The sequence below is a fragment of the Manacus vitellinus genome, unplaced genomic scaffold (genome assembly GCF_001715985.3).
Source record: "Manacus vitellinus isolate BGI_N305 unplaced genomic scaffold, ASM171598v3 scaffold_19_pilon, whole genome shotgun sequence".
In the NCBI taxonomy this organism is placed as follows: Eukaryota; Metazoa; Chordata; class Aves; order Passeriformes; family Pipridae; genus Manacus; species Manacus vitellinus.
The window spans coordinates 2,270,438-2,283,738 of NW_021939395.1; the positions used below are offsets into that span (position 1 = coordinate 2,270,438).

The 13,301-nt window shown below is 60.8% G+C and overlaps 3 protein-coding genes across 3 annotated transcripts in view; 2 read left to right on the forward strand and 1 right to left on the reverse strand.

Annotated features, from left to right (window-relative positions):
• Positions 1–1,380, reverse strand: part of PLP1 (proteolipid protein 1) — a 21,934-nt gene extending 20,554 nt beyond the window's left edge. Inside the window, exon 1 of the mRNA XM_029959175.1 lies at positions 1,308–1,380. Within this exon, the coding sequence (XP_029815035.1) occupies positions 1,308–1,380 (73 nt within the window). The remainder of the gene's footprint in view (positions 1–1,307) is intronic.
• On the forward strand, positions 1,327–7,991 carry GLRA4 (glycine receptor alpha 4). The gene is made up of 8 exons (XM_018070629.3): positions 1,327–1,457; positions 1,832–1,899; positions 2,610–2,833; positions 2,944–3,026; positions 3,199–3,339; positions 3,423–3,637; positions 3,927–4,076; positions 7,442–7,991. The coding sequence occupies exons 1-8, from the start codon at positions 1,379–1,381 to the stop codon at positions 7,733–7,735; spliced, it is 1,254 nt and encodes a 417-aa protein (XP_017926118.2). The 5' UTR covers positions 1,327–1,378; the 3' UTR covers positions 7,736–7,991.
• A 577-nt stretch (positions 7,992–8,568) lies between these two features.
• The window catches only part of GLA (galactosidase alpha), an 11,737-nt gene continuing 7,004 nt past the window's right edge, over positions 8,569–13,301 (forward strand). Inside the window, exon 1 of the mRNA XM_029959176.1 lies at positions 8,569–8,634. Coding sequence (XP_029815036.1) covers positions 8,569–8,634 — 66 coding nt within the window. The remainder of the gene's footprint in view (positions 8,635–13,301) is intronic.

Below are 13,301 nucleotides of genomic sequence, written 5' to 3' on the forward strand. Positions count from 1 at the left end.
GGGGGGGGGGGGCATTTTTAGGCAGACCATTTTAGCGTTTTCCAGCCCTACCACCCACTCGCTCCCCAGAGGTGCTGAGCTCCCTGCAGCACCCAGATCCTGTGGCAGAGGCCCCAAGGGCAGGCAGTGCCAGTGGTTTACAGCAATGGGGCAGGGAGGGGCCTGACTTAAATCCTTTCTACCCCGGCCTCTTGGAGTCCTCCTCCCCAAGGCACCACACCTTGCTATTGCAGCTCCTGGATGGGGAATTTCTCCAACCGTTTTGCTCTTGGTCAGGACACGTCTCAGGTACTCTCTGCTGCTCTTCAATTAAGGAGATATCCAGCCCTGCTGGAAAAGATGCACATAAGCCCCTCTAGGATGAATCTCACTCCCTTGAGAAGGGGTAGGAATGAGCAGGTAGGAAGAAGAACCCCAGGGTTCCCAGCTCCCAACATCGTCCTCTTCTTGTGGTAATGGTGTTGTAGCTTCAACCAAAAGAGAGACTCACCTGGGCATGGACCTGGTGGAGTTACAAGGCAGCATGCAGCAGCACCAGCACCATGCTCAAAGCTAATTCTGTGTCCAGAGATCCCTGGCTAATTCCTCTCCATCACAGCCACATGCCTGGCAATGTGGTGAGCGAACATCTCTAGCATTGTTCCTTGAAATTATCATTACAGACTGACGGAAGGAGAGAAGCTGGCAGGCTAAGATGCATTCACAAAAATATCCCCTCTAAAGTCAGCTTAAATAAATCTCCATCATCGTTGGGAGCGCTGCGTGGGAGAGCTCCTGTCAGCACGGCTGGTGAGGAGGTGGGCTTTGCTGCTCCTCTCCTGCCGCGTCGCCTTCGCCCCTGACGAGGTGTCACAACCTCAGCTGTGCTCCAGACACCTCCTCGCTCACACCAGGCCAGCCCTCGGCTCAGGCAGGGCTGTTGTGTCCCCCGAGTCCCCAGGCCATGACTCTGTGCAAGGCAGGGTACGATTGCTCAGCAGCTCCAGCTGGAGATGGTGATGGAGCCTGGGAAGGAGCCTCCCTGCTTTCCCTCTCCAGCACCAGCACAGAGCACAAGGAATGGCCTGCTGTGCCCTGTCCCCACTGCAGCCCTGGAGCAGGGAGGCACCTGGCCCCCACACCATGCCAAGGGATATATGACACTCAGACTGTGGCAGGTGAGGGGAAAAGCCACCGGGATCAGAGCAGAAGGAAGGGGCCCTGGGATCAGCGCGTGGACTTGGCAATGGAGTGGATGCAGTGCAGGCATCCCACGGGGTGCCAAGGTGTGCCTGCAGACCCCCGGTGCTGGCAGGCAGATAACCCACCTCCTTTGCCCCACAGGCTGGTCTCAGGGCGGGAGGAGATTAAAGCTGCTTCCCGAAGCTCACCCCAGCCCATGTCACCCTCTGATTTCCTGGACAAGCTTATGGGACGAACATCAGGGTACGATGCCCGAATTCGACCCAACTTCAAAGGTAAGAGAGGATGTGAGGGTCCCAAACCTGGCAGCAATCCATGCTCATGGCTGCCCAAATCCAGGGAATGGGCTCTGGGGGCAGGACCCTGACCCACATTCCTCTGTCTCACACCCTTCCCAGAGTCCCGGCTGCTCCTGCCGTCACGGCCGCTCTGTGTGTGCCCGCTTTGTCTGACAGCACGGGCGGCTCAGTGCTTGCAGGGCGCACTGGGGTTCACCCCGACACCCCCCGGGGGTGGCCCCAGCAGGCAGGGGGACGCTCGTGTGCCCTGATCCACACAGCACATGCAGGAGCTGTGTCCCTGCGTGTGCCTGCGCAGTGCCCGTGTCTCCGCAGCCAGCGGCAAGAGGAGGCTTCACGCTGTTTTCCAGGTCCACCCGTCAACGTGACGTGCAACATCTTCATCAATAGCTTTGGCTCCGTCACCGAGACCACCATGGTGAGGGTTTTGCCAGGGTTTGCACGGGCTCCTCCCCCAGTGCCTCGGGGCTGGCTGTGGCTGTGCCCAGGAGCGTGTGGGTCCCAGTGCCCAAGCCCATGGCCGTGCTTACAGTGATCCTTTGACAGGGGCCCTTCCCTAGCACCAAGGTGGGGACATGCAAAGCCATAGCACATGGCTGTGAATTTTATGGGGGTCAGTTAACCCAAGCTTGGCTGTGTGGGTCACACTCCCTGTTCCTGAACTGGGAGAAAGACCCTCAGGAGGTCACAGTGAGGCAGCTGTAGGCAGCTTCCTGCCATCCCCAGCCTCCTTGGGTACACGAGGAACTCCTCTATGGAAGCCCTAGGGCTAAAAATTCACCTTTTGTGCTTCTGCAAAGCCTTAATACCATCAACCATCACATCAACACGGCCACAGAGTCATATGCAGAGTGCTGCAAGCTGCAGTTACTGGTCTTCCTCCTTTTCCTCCTCCTCCTCCTCTCAGCTGCTGTGGCTTTGGCTTTTTTAATTTCTCCTGGCTGCCAACAGCATGGAAAGGCTCCAGAGCTGCCCCTGCCCCATGCACAATTAGTAGCAGGCAGGAGGCAACTGCAGGGCTGAGCCTCAGTGGGGGGAGCCCCTTCCACCTCCTTCTCCATCCCTTCTTCCTCCCCCTTCCTGGGCACCGGGGGGTGCTCCCAGCTGACGGGGTGCCCTCTGTCCCAGGACTACCGGGTGAACGTGTTCCTGCGGCAGCAGTGGAACGACCCCCGCCTGGCCTACCGCGAGTACCCCGACGACTCCCTCGACCTCGACCCCTCCATGCTCGACTCCATCTGGAAGCCAGACCTGTTCTTTGCCAACGAGAAAGGGGCCAATTTCCACGAGGTCACCACCGACAACAAGCTGCTGCGCATCTTCAAGAATGGCAATGTGCTCTACAGCATCAGGTAGAACCTTCTCCTCTGGTGCGGTGCCTGAGAGGGGAGGCAAGGCCTTTCATGGAGCAGCTTTTCCCTACTCACTGCCCCAACCCCCTCCTTCCCTCTGCCTCCTTCAGGCTGACACTGATCCTGTCCTGCCCCATGGACCTCAAGAACTTCCCCATGGACATCCAGACATGCACCATGCAGCTGGAGAGCTGTGAGTACCTAGGGGGGTTCAAGCTGTGCTTCTTCCCCCCATTTCATCCCATCCCAAAAGCTGGCATCTGCCCTCTCCTGAGGGAGGTGAGCAGGAAAGAACAGTTGTTCAGGGTGGGGTTGAATAGGGTGCATGTCCCTCCCCATCCCATGGCTCCCTACATCCCCTCCAGTTGGCTACACCATGAACGACCTCATCTTTGAGTGGCTGGAGGAGCAGGAGGCTGTGCAGGTGGCAGAGGGCTTGACACTCCCACAGTTCATCCTCAGGGATGAGAAGGACCTGGGCTATTGCACCAAGTACTACAACACAGGTGAGCACCCCAGGATCCTGCTGCCACCCCCTCCTCCTAGCCCAGGAGTCCCTCTCACCCATCAGGGCTGTCTTTCCCCACAGGCAAGTTCACCTGCATTGAGGTGAAGTTCCACCTGGAGAGGCAGATGGGTTACTACCTGATCCAGATGTACATCCCCAGCCTGCTCATTGTCATCCTCTCCTGGGTCTCCTTCTGGATCAACATGGATGCGGCGCCAGCCCGAGTGGGCTTGGGCATCACCACGGTGCTCACCATGACCACACAGAGCGCCGGCTCCCGGGCCTCCCTGCCCAAGGTCAGTGCTGCCTCCGTGCTGGGCTCCCCTGCTGCAGCCTGCCCGGGTACCGGGGTGCCACTGCCACCCCCCAGTGCTCCAGGAGCAGGGAGAGCCTTTCAGAGGCTTGGCTGGGACACCACCTGTGCTGAGGAGGAACACGGTGCTGCTTGGCTGGGCGAGCTCTGGCCCATGTGTCCAAGCTGGGAGGGCTCCTGTGGCTGTTGGCAGCAGGATGAAACTGGGGGGGGCAGGGATGACTAGCTAGGCAGGGGCCAGTGGGTGCCTGAGCCCCCTCTCCCCCTGGCAGGTGTCCTACGTGAAGGCCATTGACATCTGGATGGCCGTGTGCCTGCTCTTCGTCTTTGCTGCCCTGTTGGAATACGCAGCCGTCAACTTTGTCTCCCGCCAGCACAAGGAGTTCATGCGCCTGCGCCGCCGCCAGCGCCGCCAGAGGATGGTGAGTCCCCCCACCACCACTCTCACTGACATCTGTCCATCCTCAGCCCCTGAGGGGACACCCCAGGGCTGCAGGGCCACTTTCCAGCAGCCCCCAGCGCAGGGCTCGGCGCTGGGCTGTGTTCATTGCCCATGGCTTGTGGCCGGCTCCTCTGGCACACCAGGGACCCCCTGCCTGCCTGAGCAGCACAGGGCACAGCACCCTTGGATGCCCCAGGCCTTGCTTAGGGTGCTGCCTTCTCCTGCAGGGATGCCCTCAGGCTCTGCTTCCTCTCAAAAAGTAGAAAAACAAACAGTGAGGATGGGGGGAAAACAACCTTACCTGCAGCCCCAAACCTGGGCTCCTTGCTGTGCCTCAGTGGTGACGAGGGCTCACTGCTGTGTCAGGGTGCTGAGGCACCAAGGGGACCTGGTGGCACCAAGGGACAGGCCTGGGCTGCAGATGTGGAGAGGCAGGGTCCCTCACTCATGGAAATGGTCCTCCCCTCCGTCAGCCCACCAACACAGGCCTGTTTGGGGCGGGCATGTGGCTGCCCCACTCTCATTTCCTTGCCATAAACACACCGCGAGGCACCAGATCTCCACAGAAAACATGAGTACATGTACACACCACACGGGCTGACAGTGCCCTATGCAACCAAATCCTGTGCTGAAGACAGATCCTGGTGCCAGGGCACTGCTGGAGGGGGGGGGTTTCCCCCACACAGACCCCCGTGTCCCCACTGTCCCCCAGAGCCGCTGCCGCGGGGCCGGGGTAGGACCATGGGTCACCCGCTGTCCTGTTTCTGTTTGGTGCACACTGCTGGATGCCAAAAGGGCCTGAGCAGCGGGACGGCCAGCCTGGAGTCCCTGCGGCAGCTGAGCAGCCGGCACAGCAGCGAGCACACCTACGCGACGCTCTCGCAGCTCTCCAGCTCCCGGGTAAAGCACGACCCCCCTGGCAGCCCCTCCATGCAGCGCAGCTCACCCTCCCCTCCCCAAAACAAGCCCCCCAGGAGCTGGCCCCAGGGGAGCCACAAGGGCCCGTGGAAGAAGCAGACCAGTGATTTGCACAGAGTATGTGCCCATAGGATGGAGCTGCCGCTCCCTGGGCTCAAAAGAGTTTTGAGAGAGGGATGGGAATGGAGCAGATCTCCCTTGTAGACACCCCCGTTCTGTGCCTCAGTTTCTCCTTCTGTAAAACAGTCCCCTTTGCTGAGGACTGAGTGATGCTGAGGCAGACTGATGGCTGCTCCTGGGCTGCTGCCCCAGGCCATGCCCACTCCTCTGACAGGGTGAGGGCTCTCTCTGCCTGCCCGGCTGCCTCGGTGCAGGCAGGTTTGAGGCAGTCGGGGCTGCCCGCAGTCACTCCAGCAGCTGCTCAGGGCACACGGGCACTGTGCAGCTTGAGGCGTAGGGAGGAGCGTGGGGCAGGACAGGCTCCCAGGATGGTGGGGAGGTGCAGAAGCTCCAGGGAGATCAGGCCTGGTTGTCCTTGCCTCCCCTCCACCTTCATCAACCTCTGGACGCCAGGAGAGGCTTCCTGGCTGTCCCCAGCACGGTCCTGTGCTCCCTGCCTTTCACAGCCCCTGAGCACCGACCCCTGGAGATCAACACCCACCTAGCCAGGGAAGGGAGCGAGGGGGTTCTGTAGAACCCAGGGGCATCTGATGGCTTGGGACAGACCTCCCCAAGGTGGAGGCTGCAGAGCCACTCCGGGGTGCTGCTGACATGGCACTGCGTGCAGCCAGGAGCACCTCAGGGTGCTCCTCCGACAGAGACCGGAGCAGAGCCCCACTGCACACAGCTCCTGTGCCTGACAAAGCAAATCTCTCCCACAGACCACCCAAATCCACTCCCAGGAGCTCCCAGCACCAGCCTCGGCCCCCAGTAAGCATCCTGGGGCTGCCCCAGCCCAGAGGGACACTCCAGCAGGGAGGACCAGTCTGCCGTGTCCTGGGGGAGTAGCTGCTGGCCCCCAGGGCACACGGGGCTCCCCCCACCTGGGCAGCCACGAGCACTCAGCCTGGGGCAAATAAGAACTAATCTCAGCAATTTGAGCCGCTGCTGCTGGTCCTACTGAAAAATCTTGCTTAGCCTGTGGATTGCTGAGTTAAATAAGGATAGCAGGGGACAAACTCTCTGCATGAGAGCCCCCGTGCCAGCCGAGTGCCTGCACGGGCTGAGCTCAGCGAGCAGGGCTGATCTCCGTGTCCTGGAGGGCAGTGCCGGTTGCAGATGGCGTTTGAGATCCAGCACTGAGGCTGTGGGTGGGCACAGCACAGGGAGAGGCACTGGCCCTGGGAGAAGGGACCCTCCACGGCCAGATACAGCACCGGCAGGGCAAAGGGGAGAGGAGCCATGGAGACCAAATGAGTCCAAATGAGCCCAGGGACTCAGTAAAACATCAGATGTGCAGCCTGTGCTTGCACATGCCTGTCCCTCACCAAATCTTTGCGCACACAACCCTCTCCAAGGATAACAGAGCAGGACAAGGCACGTGGCTAACAGTGCACAGCTGTTGGTGGGGAGGAGTGCAGGCACTGCTGTGAGGGACTGTGAGGCAAGCAAGGCTGTGCCCTGAACAGTGGCAGTGGGCTGTGACTGGAGATTTTCACGGCATTTTTGCAGCCTTGATCGTGGGGATTCAGCTCTGTGGGCACACTGCCCTCTCTGCAGCCCCCTGCCAGCATGGCAGGAGACAGGCTGAGCAAGGACAGAGAGCTCAGCAAGGAGACAAACTCTCTCTCAGCCTCCCTCCTCTGCTGCACCAGTCAGCCCCCGCCAAGCAGACATGGGGAGAAACGAGTGTCTGGGCCCTTGGAAAGACTGGGGGGCCCTGCAAGCTCTGGTGGTAGCCAGGCTCCTGCATCCCTGCCTGGCTCTGCCCCAGCAAGATGCCTGTCCCCTCCTGTTCACCACCACAGGCACACTTCCACCCCGCAGCAAACACAGCTACCACAGCAGTGCCTGCACCCCTGAGACCCCTGCACCCCAGTGCACCCTGCACCCCCATGTGCCCATCCTCCCACCAGTTCACCCTCATGCCCAAGAGCTGGGCTTCTCAAGCCCCCGAGCTGGAGCTGGGAGGAGGCTGGGGGGATCTGTGTCAGGCTGGCAGGGTCAGGGTTGCCTTTGGATGCACCCCTAAAACGTGCTGGCTGGGAAGGCCATGGGTCAGCACTCACCCCCATCCCTGTGCACACCACTGCTGGTCCCGTGCTCCTGCCTGCATGGTTCAGGCTCTCCGAAAAAGCACCCAACCTCACACCAGGCACTCATCACCCAGCACCACAGGGTGGGTAGGACACGCAGACACAAGCAGCTGCTCACCCTGCAGCACCAGCACCCGTGGGTGCCCTGGCTGACAGCCTTTCCCTTCGCCAGGAGGAAGAGCTTGTCCGCGAGAGCCGCTTCTACCTGCGAGGCTACGGGCTGGGCCACTGCCTGCAGCCCAAGGACGGGGCTGGGGAGGGCCCCAGCATGTACAGCCCCGCTCCAGCCACTCCAGCCACGCTGCTGCGGGAGGGGGAGGCCCTCCACAGGCGCTACATCGACCGGGCCAAGCGCATCGACACCGTCTCCCGAGCCGTCTTCCCCTTCACCTTCCTGGTCTTCAATATCTTCTACTGGGTCGTTTACAAAGTGCTGCGCTCAGAGGACATCCACCTGGTGCCCTGAGGCCTGGAAAAGTACGACTGCCTGTCTGTCTGACCCTCTGCAGTGTGCCCGGGCAACACAAGCTCAGCCAGAACTGTATTTGCCTCTGTCCCGGAGCAGCTGCTCAGCTGGGCTGGGCCTCAGAGCCTGGACACGTGGCAGCCCATTCCCCACTGGATCCCAGGGCACCAAGTGGGGGGATCAACAACTGCAGGTCCCCACAGTCAGCTGGAGAGAGGGACCCTTCCTACTTCCTGCATGGTGTCACCCCCAGGTACCCAGGGATGCTCATCTGCTGGGGAAGCCCCAGGTACCCAGGGATGCTGTGCCGTCAGGGCACAGGGGAACAAATACTACCCAGGAATGCAGTGCTGGATGGCATAGGGGAGCCCCTGGTACTCTGGCATGCTGCACAGACAGTGGCCAAAGAACATCAACTTCCAGAAAAATACTCTCCCCCTCCACACCTACCCAGTTAGGCTGTGGCTTTTCCAGGCTGCATCATGGAGCTGAGGGCCATGAGCAGTGAGGGGAGAGGCTGCAGTTCTCTCCTCTAGCCTAGAGCTCGGTTGCAGGAAAGGCTGGACTGTATGGGGTGCTGGCTACGGCCCCATAGCCCCCAGCCCAGCAATGGACAGGGCCCCTCCAGCCCCCCTCCAGCTCCAACGCACAGCAAAGCAATGGATCAGGGATGCTTCCCTCCCTGCACAGCTCAGAACTGCCCATGGTACCCACAGCTGCAGGCAGGACTGTGGCAGGGGCACTGGACAGGAGGCTCTGTTTGCTCCAAGGCAGTGCCAGCTCTGAGGCAGGCAGCAGGCAAGCCCAGTCCTGCTGACGGTGAGGGGGCACAGATGGCCACTGCAGTTGCAGACGGCAGTCACTGGGCACTGGGGAGCCAGCACTGCACTATCAGCCGGGTAGGGCCCACAGCCCATCTTCCAAGGGAGTTTTTCAGGATGAAAGCAGTGGGGACAGCTTGGCTGATCCTTTTGGGTGAGCAGAGTGAGTGGTGGCATCCCCAGACTGCTGCGTTCCCACAGCACCACAGTGCCAGCAGAGAGCCGGAGGTAGAAACCAGCCTGTTCCCCAGCCTGGCACCTGAGTGCAGCATCCCCTGGGCATGTTCACCCCTGCTACCCCTCCTGGACAGGAAAGCAACTGAAACCTTGACAGGACAAGCTCAGCAAGACTTCCAGCCCTCCAGACCTGAATACCCTCCATGCTTAGCAGGAAATAAAAGCAGTAGGTAACATTTACATAGGTCCTACAGAGAGAAACATGTTGATGCTCTCCTTTTCCTCTGCCCACAGTCAGCCTGGGGGGCTTGCAGCCCATCCCCTCCATGGCATGGGAGCCAGCAAAAGCCCAGAGTCTTCCAGGTAGGGCAGGATGGAAACAGGATTTTCCCCTTTCCCTAAAGGCTGTGGTGCCCCCATGGCCCAGCAGTGACCTACCTGTCGTGGCAGAATGGACCCTGCAGGGCAGGGGGATATGGGCAGGAGGCCAGCACTGCCTTCTGAAGCCAAACCCAGGAAGAAACCCCTGCTATGAGCCCTGGCCTGGCTCCTCAGGCAGGAATCACCCTTTCCCTCACAGGACCGGGAGCATCGCCCTGCCCCACCCGACCCCCTGAACCCCATAGAGTCCTCAGCCACGTGCACCCATTTCACAGACTGGGCAAGCAGAGAACTGGCCCCAGGCCACGCCACGAGAGGACTGAGGGACCCACGAGGACAGGCTGGGCCAGCTCCATCCCATCACCACCTCTGTGCATGCCTCCCCCACCGTGGGCTTCCCTGTGGGGCCCCACCCCATGTCCAGGCTGGACTCGGGGAGTCCCTGTTTGGAGGCCCTGTTTGGAGGCAGAGGAAGGGGTGTCCCTCGGCTCCCCAGCACCCAAGGCAGTGCCAAATGGGGAGGTACCAGAGTCTGAGCAGCACCCACAGGCACTGGGCAGCCACGCCAACCTCCAGCAGTGGTGGGTTTTTAAACAGCATCGATCTTCCTACGCAAATAAAGCTTTCTGGGGTTTTCAGTGGTGTGCTGGTGATTTGTCTCTGCCAAGAACCCTGCAGCCAGCTCCTGCTCCCAGCGGGGCCCCAGTGTGTGGGGGGAACAAGGGCAAAACCACCCTGTGGGGACAGGAGCCCTGACCTGCCATTAGTCACAGATGTCATTACCTCCACGGGTGATTTTTCTGACATCATGTTTATCTCCCCCATGGGAAACGCCAGCAGGGATGGGCAGGAGCCCCCCACAAGCTCCCAGTCCCAAGCCCTATCACTGTCCCTCCCCACCCAGCTTTGCGGGGTGCTCCCCACGGTCACCCCAGCCCCTTTCCACCCCATCCAGGCTTGGCCAGAAGACAGGACCCAGGATGAGGCAGAGCTGGGGACAGGGGGGCTCTGGCTCTGCGGTGGAGCTCAGACACCCGAGCATGTGCAGCCTCCCGATGGATAAACCTCCCTGCCCGGCCCCTCGGCCCCTCCGGGCTGCTCGCTGGGCCGGCGCCAGCCTTACAGAGCTGCCAGCTGTGCTGGGGGGCTTACGCCAGCCCTGCAGTGCCACCCGGGGCCAGGGCTTTTGTCCCCAGCTGGTGCATGGGCGGGCAGAGCCCGCAGCTGAGGGCTGAGCGCCCAAGCAAACATCAATCTCCCTCTGTCCTCCCAGCCAAGTTTCACAGACCAGCTCTGTTGGTACCTCGCAGCCCCATCGCCCGCCCGGCCCCACCGAGGCCATCGGAGGCAGGGAGGAGAGAAAGCAAACTGCACCCGCGCTGGGCTGGTTGGGTCCGGGGGCTGTTCTTTGGAGGGGACAAACGAAACTTCCCCGGGGTCTTGATCTCGTCCCCACCTAGTTTGGACTGGGAGCTGCTGGGACACCCACACAGCTGCAGGGCTGTCCCTGCCCTCCAGCACTCAGCTCCTCACACCCTGGGGACAGCAGCAGCATCCGGGCTGGGGTGCTGAGCCCCATGTGCTCCCACAGGTCACAGCATGGCCAGGGGCCAGCCCAGGTGGCTCCATCCCCCAGCAAAGCCCACAGCCTTTGGACAGAGTCAGTTTTCCATTCTCCACCCAAGGCTGTGCACTGGAGGGTGCATCCCAGCCACCACAGGAGGCAGCTCTGGGCACAGGACCAACAGCCAGGGCTGAGTTAATTACTGGTTTAAAAGGAAGTTAATGAAGTTAACACCAGGTTAATGGGGCTCCCATTAACAGCAAAATGAGCATCATCAGCACTGGCAGCTTCCCGACAGCCTGCCAACAGCATGCCCAGGGCCAGGAGCACACACGAGTTTGGGGCAGCCCTTGCCAGCCCCAAGGGCTCCTTGGAGGCCTTCTGTGGGTCCAAGGAAAAGTGCCCTCGGCTGGGCACTGCAGTGGCATGCCAGCCAGGCCCCTGCTCTGCCAACCACAGAGGGCCTGATCCTGCTGGAACTGAGCTCTGCTGCTCTCCATGGGCAACATCAGGCTGCTTAATCTTCCCTTGTTCCCCCTCTCCTTCACTCATCCACAGCCTGGAGCTCCCTTGGGGCAACACCAGCTTCCAGAGGTTTAGCCAACCATCCTGTCTGGATGCAGCAATGCCTGCAGGACAACATGTCCCACAGTGATCAGGACTCTGGGTTTGGAGCCAGGGGAGTGCAATGCATAAGGAACAGGCGACAGCTCTGCTGGGGCTCTGAGCAACCCCTGCACATTGCCTGGGTACAGAATTGTTTTTTTAAAGAAAATACCAAGCTCCAAAGTCAGCCAGGCAGTTCTGAGCAGGCCAGGGCTGCCCCTTACAAGCAGGGAAATGGACACAAGAGGAAAGCACCAGGAGCTGCCGCTGGGATGGGCTGTGCCAGGGGCACAGGGCCCTTGCAGGACCACAGACCCATAGGGACAGGAACCCTCCATCACAGGGGAGGTCCAGGCACAGGGTGCTCTGGTAGTGTGGCTGTTCCAGCACCCCAGCCCTCAGCACAGCGCTGCCAGTGATGCCCCCATGACAGAGGAGTCCCAGTGCACCCCTCTGCCACCTAAGCTGCGGCAACACCACTGCCTGTCACCCCCACCAGGGCCCTGCCAAACCCCACACCACCACGGCCACATCCACCCCACCCCCAGCACAGCTTTGGGACCAGCCTGCACCGCTCTGGGCACACCAGCCAGCCCACAGGGCACCCTACAGCTCCCCAGCCCAAGGGGTGCAGTGTGCCAGGTGCTCCTGGGGACAACAGGACAAGCAACAGGAAGCAACAGCGAGGGAGGACTGGAACCTGGAGGCAGGCAGGGATCAGCCCTGCAGCTCTCCTGAGCCCTGGGAATACAGGATAACAGCCCAACTCCAGACTGCCGTTTTGCACAAGAGAAAACAAAGCCATGAGGTTTTCCAGCCCCTAGAGTGCCTTGTTTTGTCCGACTTTGAGAAATCTCTGCGCTTCGGCTCCCCAAGGGGCAGGGGGAGGACCAAGCACTGGAACAAGGAGTGATTATCAACCCACAGGCTCTGAAGGGCTTTTGTTCCCTGGATGTGCCAGAGCAGGGATCGGAGGACACCTAGCGAGATGCCTGGATGGCCCCAGCACCAGAGGCACCCGCAGCCCAGGGCCATGACCCACAGCCCTGCAGTGCTCCCATCCTGCTCTCCTCCTCCTGCTGTGCTGGGGGCCACCACGAGAGCTCCAGGGGGCTGCAGGGGCTGGTCCAGCCTTGGGGAGAAGCACAGGGGAGAAGAACTGGTGTTATGAGGGTGGCAGTGACAGAGGGGAAGAGCACAGGGGATAAGGTGTTCAAAGAAGGAAGGCTCTGTCAGGAGCTGCTCACAGAGGTTTTGAGGCAGGGCTGAAAGACCAGAGCCAAAACCAAGTCCTGGGCCCGCGGGGTACAACCCCCCTTCCCCAGGACCCTGTGCTGACACACAGAGCACACACAGACCCACCACCCTGTGCTTGGGACAGCCCCCAGTGCCCCCAGACCCTGGGGCAGCTCCAGCACTGCTGAGCCCAGGCACAGGGACACACAGCTGCAGGACCAGGCCTGGCAGCAGGGATGAGGCACACACAGAATCACAGAACCATTTAGGTTGGAAAAGACCTCTGAGACCATTGAGTCCAAACAGCGACTGAACACCGTGTCAACCAGACCATGGCACCAAGTGCCACATCCAGTCTTCCCTTAAACACCTCCAGGAACAGTGACTCCACCACCTCCCTGGGCAGCCCATTCCAATGTCTAATCACCCTTTCTGTGATTAAATTCTTCCTAATCTCCAACCTAAACCTCCACTAGTGCAGCTTAAGACTATGTCCAGTTGTCCCTTGTTCCCTGGGAGCAGAGCCTGACCCCACCCAGCTCCCCCCTCCTGTCAGGGAGTTGCTGAGAGCCAGGGTGTTCCCCCTGAGCCTCCTTTTCTCCAGGCTGAGCCCCCCAGCTCCCTCAGCCGCTCCTGGTGCTCCAGCTCCGTCGCCCTTCTCTGGACTTGCTCCAGCCCCTCAATGTCCTTCGTGAATCGAACTGGACACAGGATTTGAGGTGTGGCCTCACCAGTGTCCAGTTCTGGGCCCCTCAGTTCAGGAAGGATATCGAGGTGCTGG